This window comes from Mustela nigripes, chromosome 4, assembly GCF_022355385.1.
Source record: "Mustela nigripes isolate SB6536 chromosome 4, MUSNIG.SB6536, whole genome shotgun sequence".
NCBI classification, from domain to species: domain Eukaryota; kingdom Metazoa; phylum Chordata; class Mammalia; order Carnivora; family Mustelidae; genus Mustela; species Mustela nigripes.
The window spans coordinates 164,791,588-164,800,215 of record NC_081560.1 but is presented as its reverse complement, the minus strand read 5'-3'; the positions used below and the strand labels follow the sequence as shown (position 1 = coordinate 164,800,215).

The 8,628-nt window shown below is 55.9% G+C and overlaps 1 protein-coding gene across 1 annotated transcript; it reads right to left on the bottom strand.

The window, feature by feature from the left end:
- Positions 1 to 888: 888 nt before the first annotated feature.
- SFXN3 (sideroflexin 3) lies at positions 889 to 8,202 on the bottom strand. Its single transcript, XM_059398383.1, has 11 exons — positions 8,097 to 8,202; positions 6,709 to 6,872; positions 5,868 to 6,042; positions 5,434 to 5,528; positions 5,002 to 5,077; positions 4,771 to 4,856; positions 4,363 to 4,490; positions 4,137 to 4,186; positions 3,412 to 3,461; positions 2,681 to 2,728; positions 889 to 2,409 (listed from the first exon to the last, which is right to left on the bottom strand). The coding sequence occupies exons 2-11, from the start codon at positions 6,867 to 6,869 to the stop codon at positions 2,313 to 2,315; spliced, it is 966 nt and encodes a 321-aa protein (XP_059254366.1). The 5' UTR covers positions 6,870 to 6,872; positions 8,097 to 8,202; the 3' UTR covers positions 889 to 2,312.
- Positions 8,203 to 8,628: the final 426 nt, after the last annotated feature.

Below are 8,628 nucleotides of genomic sequence, written 5' to 3'. Positions count from 1 at the left end.
GTGAATTTCTACGGCCCAAGACGCATAAGTGAGCCCAGGCCTAGGTACCAGGTTCACTTCTGGCTGCTGTGGGAACATGTGGCCCTAAAGATTTTTCCCTAATCACCTACTGTGAGAGGTTTGAGCTGACAAGGGGAAATAAGGTCTATGCCCTGCTTGGAGTAGACAATGGATTTTACCCTAGATTCATTCATGTTTATTCTTTTGCATCTTCCAAAGACAAGACTTACAGTAAAAGATGCAGCTATAAACTGTTTAATAATAGCTCTCATCATCTATTCATAGACATGAAATTTTGGTCTCAGTTTTCCCAGGAAAAAAAAAAGGGTGGGAGTTTGCATAAGGAGGAATGGAGGGCCCTGGGATGGGGGTGGGGGGTATTAACCAGCAAATGGTCTGTGCCAGGCTTATTCCTGTGTTGTACTGATGGGGTGTGAAGGGGTATGGAGGGTGTGCTGGTGCCCTAACTTCTCTCTGATAGAGCTGGACAGTCCTTCCTCTCTCCAGAGGCTGCCCCGGGAACCAGAAGCTACCAACCCATGCCAAATGCCTGAAGGGAACCAAGAAGCCCAGAGACTGGGTTGGCCTGTAGGTGTGTGATCAGCCTTCTTAGCAAAGAAGGAAATGGAAGGCATGTACATCCCTTCTAGGGTAGTTAGTACTCAGGGTGTGAATGGAGGACTGATTTTCTAATCTCACCGCGCCCTCTGCTGGGAGCTGAAGTTCCTTACAGAAGGGGAAGGAAGAGACTTAAGACCTTCATTTCGTGGGGAGGGAAGGCAAGGCCACAGGCAGGAGGCTGGCTCTCCCTGGACCCGCAGGACATGGAATCAAGTGAAGATCAAGAAGTAGACAGGGTAAAAAAAAAAAAAAAAAAAGAAGAAGAAGTAGACAGGGTTTCACTTTATTGAGTAACAATGGCATCATAGTTTTAGTTGCTGGTGGCAGATAGCTGGGAGAGAAGGAAAGTGCTCTTAGAGGATCCCATGGGGGCCTTCCTTCGTCGGCCAGAAGGCCCAACTCACTGTTCTCACTGTGCCACCCACTGCTTTGGCCACAGCTCGTGGGAGTTGGAGTCAAGGTCCAGCCCTGTACCCTATGAATGTATCATCATATATTCCATTCCCAAGCCTACCTCTCCTTTGGACCCCCTGTGGATGCCCCGGCCCTTCTTCCTCTTGGGAGATGAGGGCAGAAGTAAGGGTAGGAGCAGGACTAAGCCTCAAAAAAGAGGAGCTAAGGTCGGACTTCTGCTGAATGTCTAAGAAGAGCCAACAGAACACAAAATGTCCTGTCTTAAGATTGTACACTCAGGGCCTAGTTGCCCTTGGGGGTGTCCTTGTCACATCCATCCACTCAGATACCTGAGCAGGGTAAGCACCATGCCCACAGCTGTGTCCCTCTGTAAGAGGGGGCAGTGGGAGCTCTTAAAGGGGAATGTTTGCTCTGCCTTCATGGCTTTTTGGTGTGAGGAAGGAGTTGGGACCGTAGCGTAGAGTCTATGATGTCAGAGCAGACCAGGAACTCTGAAGGTTGTCCCTAAAGACGCCCACACTGTGGTGTGGGGGAGATGGAAAGATGGCCGGGGTGCTACAGGATACTGACACTCCTTTGTTCTCAGAGAGGAGAAAGGATGAAGGTAATCTATTTCAGGATGTGGGGGATGCCTAAACTGCCTGTCTCCCTTATCCTGTCATGTCTTCCTCTGCCAGCCCAGTTCCCAGGTCAACTTTGGGAGCTAGGAACCAGAATTCTGAAGAAGTCAGCCCAGTTTGGCTGGCAAGTGTCCCTCAGTCTCTGCGCTGAGATCCCGCGACTCCTCCTGCATCTAGAAGGGGCGAGGTGCTGCTAGAAATGTCTTGGCCAGTGGAACTGTTGAGGCAGGAAAGTCGTGTAGCCTGGCTGGCTGACAGGTGGCGAGAGGCCAAGAGAAGCCAGATAGCAGGATACCCTAGGACAGCATGTCTGTTCCTAGTTTCCAGAACAGCACGTACACACACACACACACACACACACACACACACTCTCTCTCTCTCTCTCTTACTCACATGTATCGTATACGTACAAACGTAGGTAGAGAAGCCCAGCAGAAAGGGATTGTGTGGCCCTGCTCTTTGAAACCAGAAAGGAGAGAAAAAGGCTGAATGGAGGCACCTCTCTCAGCCTAATGGACTGCTGATCTCCCCGGCGGCTCCCCCACCCAGACCCCACCCAGTACCAGGCAGATGGGCAAGGGAAGGGGAGGGAGAGTGAGGCTTCAGGAAAGCAGCAGCCCGAGGAGGTGAGGGAAGGGGCCAGAGACTGACCCTCCCTCAAAGCCCCTTGTTGTAGTAAACCACTTCGATGTCAGGGTTTTGCTCACGGATCCGAGCCCTCAGCTCTGGCTCCAGCCTGCTCACAGGTAAGGAGCTGCAACAGAACAGCAGAGGTGGGCTGAGTATTCCCGGAACCCAGCCTGCATCAGGCCAAGCGATCACCGCCCTTCCTCCTCCCGGACTGAGGAATCTCCTTCGGCGGCCAGAAAGCCCAGCTCACTATCATTTCCTGGCCCCAGAATAAGTTTAGTGCCAGGCAGGCCAGCCCTCCTCCTGGAACACACTGAAGGCCCCTAAGGGCAGCTGCTTCCACAGATATGGAGACCCATCCAGAGCCCCCAGTCCAGCCGGGGGGCAGCACTTACCTTCTCTGAGGGAACAGGGCACAGCACAAGGGGGTGGCAAATACCAGGCTGGGGAGAAAAGTGTTGGAAAGGTTTGTGAAGTTTTGACCTAAGGCTGTTCCCTCCCTGCACCCCATGCCTTCTCTGGAGACAGCCCCCAGGGGTGGAGACTGATTAAAGCCAATGGTGACATTAGGTTCTGGCTGAGGGACGAGCCTCAGGGCAGCGACCAGAACCAGAGGGCCAGAACCAGCAGTTAAATGTGCATGAAACTCCTGGATGGTACCAAAAGGTATATTTTCCTGCTTTCCTCTCACAAACGAAGACTAGAAATATCTCTTTGAGGGGCACCTGGATGGCTCAGTGGGTTAAGCCTCTGCCTTCAACTCAGGTCATGATCTCAGGATCCTGGGATCAAGCCCTGCATTGGGCTCCTTCTCTGCTCAGAGGAGAGCCTGCTTCCCCCTCTCTCTCTCTCTCTGCCTGCCTCTCTGCCTACTTGTGATCTCTGTCTGTCAAATAAATAAATAAAATCTTAAAAAAAAAAAGAGAGAAGTATCTCTTCGACTAGACTCTTGTCCTTTAAGGATGGAGATCACCCACAGCACGCCCTACAAATGTCCCAAGACCCCCTACAAGCCAGATGTATGAATGAATGAAGTACATGAACATCTTAAAGTCAATAAATATCCACCACACCCACCGTGGAAAGCACACTCTCACACACCCTAGCTGAGTCTTCACACACTTACCAGAAGCCCACCAGTCCCACCTGCAGGGGCGCCCCCAGCCAGGGGCGACGCTGTGGGGAAACAGAGACAGTGGAATGGTTTGCAACCCCTCCTCCCCTCCCCTCCGCCAGGCCTGCTTGCGGACACCCTCCTTAGCATCCCATCACCCATTCCCCCCTCTCGGAATGGGTTCACACCTCCTCTAATCCTCTACTCACTTCCTCCTAGCCTAGTGGCCTCCATGAACCTGTCCCTTCTCGATTCACTCCAGCCATTAGGGACCACCATTCTGTTCCCCCCAATGGACCCAGTTGGTGCTCAATACTTGTGAATAAAAGATTCAGTGAATGAGCTTATATTCCTGTGTCCTGCTTCTCTGTTCTGTTCGTGCATGTGTGAGCCCGTGTGTCTTACTGTTGTCAGTAGGTGACCGCATGAATATGCTGTCAGATGTGATTGTGGTAATCCATCCCCGAGTCAGAGGCCTCAGGAGTGACACTGATTCTCTTCAGGACAGAAACCATTTCCTTCCTTCCCTTATCTTCTCCTCCTGTCCCCTCAGGGTTCCTTCACCCCAGACCAATCCCCTCTTGCTGAAGGAATGAAGGGGGAGGAGGCAGCGCAGGGGTGGGGCAAACAGGAGGCATGTCTCGGACTCAGGCCAAGCTGGAAACAGGCTCCGGGGCAGGTCACTTCTGCTTCCAGCCACCACCACTTCCAGGATGGGAAAGGTGAGAGTGACCTACCTTTAGGAAGTCTTTCTTCTCCAGAGTGTCCATGATCACGGGGGGAATGGCTGCAGGGAGAGTAGGGCAGCAAAGGAGGGAGTTAGTGACGTGAACATCAGGATGCCCCCGGGAGAGACGGATCACCCTTCACAGCTCCTCCCACTCCCCCCGCAGTGTCACAGCCCCCAGAGTGCTCAAAGCCCCTGGAGAAGCCCCCCCCCCCCCCCAGGCGCCTGTGCCTCACCCATGGCAGGAATGGCCATGCAGATTCTCGATATCACCACCTGGAAGATTCCTTGCTTGGCCGCAGCCACCGAGTGGCCAAGTCTCTGATTTTCCTCATCGGTCACTGGGATGCCCACTTGCAGTTCCCTGAAAAGGAAAGGGGGTGGGGAGGGGGGGGTCACACCACAGGCCCTAAATCTTACCAGCAATGCCCTCTTGGGCAGCTGTTCCCTGGGGTCCCCTCAGGTGTCAGAGAGTCAAAGGCTATAGTTCCCAGCCCAGGATCCCAGAGTCAGACTGAGACTGTGCCCAGAAACTTCTGTTTGGGGAGGGAGAGGGGTGGGCCCCCCCTGTGTGGCGGGTCGGTGTGCCCACACGTGCACCACCTGTGTGGTGGGAGCGCGTGCCTAGAGCGGGAGCCACTCACCTCTGCCTCATCAGGGGGATGTTGATGCAGTTGGCAGCCGCCACCGCGGCGAAGGGCACAAATCTGCCGACCAAAGGGGGCAGGTGCTGGGGGAGGGAAGATATCACTTAGTGGCCCTAAGGGCCATGGGGTAGGAGGAACTCTGGGGAGAGATGTGGGGAGCCTGTGGATTGGTGTGGACGAAAGATGAGGAAAAGGGAGATAAATAAAGGGCACGTGAAGGGCATTTACCTTGGTGAGGGATTTGAGCCCCAGGGCTGTGGCCACAGCGCCCGTGGTGGCACTCACATAAGCCGTCCCCAGCTGCCTGTGGTGACAAGAATCAGGACAAAATGTGGGAGGTGAGCAGTCCGGCCCGCGGTTATTTCTCTCAGGGAAAGGCCAAATCCTCCATACGTGAGGCATGGAAGGCAAGAGAAATTCCTCCCCTGCCACAGTGTAGGCTTGTCTGGAAGCTCCGCTCCCTCCCTTTCGAGAGAAGAGGGGCCCCCACAGCGCATGCAAGGGGATGCCATGCCCTCAGGCCAGGAAAGTGGGGAGAGGCGCAGGCCTCGAGGAGGGCTTTGAGGCATCGGACCAACAAGCACAAGCACTGGGGGAACAGTAGCAAACAAGAGGGAACAACAGGAGGCCGGGGCGGAGTCGCTGGGTTCGAGCTCTCACCTCACAGTGATGGGAGCATCGCCACTGCGGTTGGAGTAGTTGACAACAGCATTGAAGGACTGATTCACCCACTGCCAGAACACCACGGTCGGTGTCTTCCTGAGGGAAAAAAGACACTTACTTGTGCCCCCTCCACGGTGTCCCTCATCCTCAAATTCCTGATAATGCAACCCCAGAGGTTATGCCCAAACCGTCAGGACGGGCCCAGCTGAGGACCCTGGGACTTGCTCTGGTGACCCCCGCACGACCCTCCCCACCTGCCCCACTTACACAACCACAAACCCTGTCTCTGAGGCTGAGTTCCGCACAGTGTTTGGGATTCTAACACGAGTTCTCACCCACCCACTATTTTCAGCCCACCCAGCCTCACCTCGTCATCAAGCTACACTCTGGCATGCCTAAAGTACTCAGGGAGGGCACCCATGGGACAGGACCTGCCTGTAGAAGGTGAGCATGCAGCCAGTGATGGTCATGTTCATGGGCACCTGCGCCGACATACGGCCAATCAGGACCACCTTCTCCCCTGTGTCCGGATGGAAGGCTGAGTCATACACATACTTGGCCCTCCACAGCTGGTCCTCGGTGAGCCCAGGTGTCACCACACCAGCCCTGCAGAGAATGGCAGGGAGGAGACAGGTAACTGGAGGTGGCAGATCTGTCCCTGTAAGGCCTGACCACTCAGCTCAGGGGACGTCTGGGCAGAGGACCAGGAACTTTGACCCCCAATCTCAGAATAAAGGAGCTCCTTGTCTCGGTGGGAGAACCACATCTTCCCAGAAGAGTAGGCAGGTTCCTATTTCTGTTTTCCTTGTAGCTCCACAGAGAGGGGTCCCCTTCTCTTTCTGCCTCAGTGCCTGGTCGTGGGTGATGGTGGTTCCCAGTGGAGTGAAATGGCTAGGGGCATCACAGGGGCTTTTTCTCCTGGAAACAAGGGGGAAGCTCTCCTTCTCCCTGGGCTCCACGTTGAGACCCTCTGTTCTTGTAGAGGGTGGCCTAGCAGTGGGACACGCCCCTTTAAAGGGTTTGTGAAATAGACAGCAGTCCCCTGCCCACCAATATCCATGCCACCTCTTCAACCCAAACACCCTCAGATTCTCTGGATTAAAGCTCTGTGCCATAGCTGTCTGTGAGTCCAACACATAAGGCCAGGGAAGAAGAGGGTTGAGGAGTGGGGCAGGGTCACTCTCAAGCTTGGGGAGATAGATGCAAAAGGTACTGTAGTCATGGCAGGGAATGAGGCTCTGGGCTACAGGGTCAGACGGGGGATTGGTCTACCTATAGTTCTGCACGATGTTCCGGGAGGCTTCCAGCTGTGCTCCAGACAGCAGCAGATTTCGGGGGTCGGTGACAGTGAAGAAGTGCCGGGCTCTGCCCAGGAAAGTGCTTTGGTCCCAGCGAGGTTCCTGGATATTGATATCCAAGGGCAACTCACCCATTTTCTGCAGGGCAAACACCAGCGTTGGGAGGACTCCAAGGAGGGGGTCCAAGAGCTCTGCCTGTGGGAACCTCTGGTGGGCCCTGCCCTAGTCCCTGGGCCGCTGGCCAATCCCTTCCAGAGCTCAAGGTGACTCCAGATAGGTTAGCAGGGTTGGGGGGAGGAGCTGTTTTCCAGGCAATGTTCTGCCTCGGAGACTTGCAGCCACCGGAGGAGGGGGCAGGGGAAAACAGAACCAGAAAAACAGATCTCCTTTGCACTCTGGCCTAGTGCAGATTTTCACCAGAGAGGGCTGACACGTGTATGGTTGACGCAAGAGCAGCAGCTAATCCTGTGTAGTTACTCTCGGGCTCTCTAAGCACAAAAATACATATTATATGCATTATATATCCATGTTCACGTCAGCTTTAGGGCCCAGCTGCCTGGAGACCTAGATGCAAACTTCCAAGGCTGCTGGGGAAGATGGCATAAGCCATCCAAAACCCCAGCCCCTGATTGGAGGAGAGCAAGGGCTCAATGGCCACCCCAGGGGCTTATCTATTCCAGATCTCAAGTCAGGGACGCTGATGCCGGTCACGGTCACGCATGCGTGCTAGTGGGCACGCCCCAGTCTCCTCTCCAGGGGCATCTTCCTCAACCCACACTGAATGGCCCCAGGCCCTCCTTGTTCCCCAGCTGGGCGGGGCTGGCACTAACACCCGTCCACCTCTCCCCAACACACCTACGGCCCAAAAGAATTCAGTAAGTGCCCTCTCCACCCAATACAGAGAGGAAAACCTGAAGCAGCATCTGGCCGTGTTAGGCAAAATCCTACAATATGACTAATCCTCTCCAACCACACTTCCTCCCTCCCTGGAGACACACCCTCCCCTCTCCCGCGCACTCACACGAACATACCCACACACATACATACATGCCCTACACAGACACACGGAGGACACGCCCTGCATACCCTAGCCCACAAAGACCGTTATCTGCACGCTCACACATGCACGCACAAACCATGGCCATCAGCTGCAGACACCTGAATGTACAGCCCCATGAGGCCCCACCCTGACATTCCTCCCCGCAAGCCGCCTCCCCTCGCGCTCCAAGGACTCCTAGAACCAAAGATACTGAGTCCGGAGAGGACAGGGAGCACACTTCAAGGCAGGCTTCCGTCCCTCTTAGCGCCCCCATCTCCTACTCCCCTGACCGCCGAACCCCGCCCGGGACAGCAGACACTCACGCTTTCTTGAGCTCCGGGGCTTCTGGCCTCTGCAGCTTGCAGACCCGCCTTCCTCTAGGCGCCGCGCCCCTGCTCCTGCCCTCCCACCCATCACGCGTAACGTCACGCGTGACGCTAACCGGCAGGAGGGGCAGGGGCTCCCCGCCTCCGCGCGTTCGCCAAGCGTGCCCAGGGATTGGCAGAGCTTGGGGGCGATGGGTGCCATTTGGGGAGACGCCCCCAGCCCGGGCTCCCGGGACCTGGCCCAGCGCCGCCTCCCAGAGCCAATCAGGGCTCGGGAATCAGTTCTGGCCAGTCCCCAGCCAGAGAGAGGAGGCGGGGGACGGCGGAGCGCTGCCCCTTTGCTTGCAGTCCCTTAGCTGGCCTCTGGGGGGACCCGGCCTCGGCCCCAACGTGTCTAGGTTCCCCCGGCGAAGACTCGCAGCGCCTTCCACGGCGCGGAGGGGCCATCCTCTGATGGTGCGCTCCGAGGGCCTCGGATTACCGCCCGGCTTGTTGCCAGATGGCCGCCTGGGCAGCGGCCTCTGCCTCA

Coding starts and splice junctions, on each gene's coding strand:
- SFXN3 (XM_059398383.1), bottom strand. CDS start 6,869: ATGGGTGAGTTGCCCTTGGATATCAATATCCAGGAACCTCGCTGGGAC. Junction 5,078..5,433: donor GATGCTCCCATCACTGTGAG/GTGAGAGCTCGA, acceptor TTGTCACCACAG/GCAGCTGGGGACGGCTTATG. Junction 2,729..3,411: donor GTGGGACTGGTGGGCTTCTG/GTAAGTGTGTGA, acceptor TTTTCTCCCCAG/CCTGGTATTTGCCACCCCCT.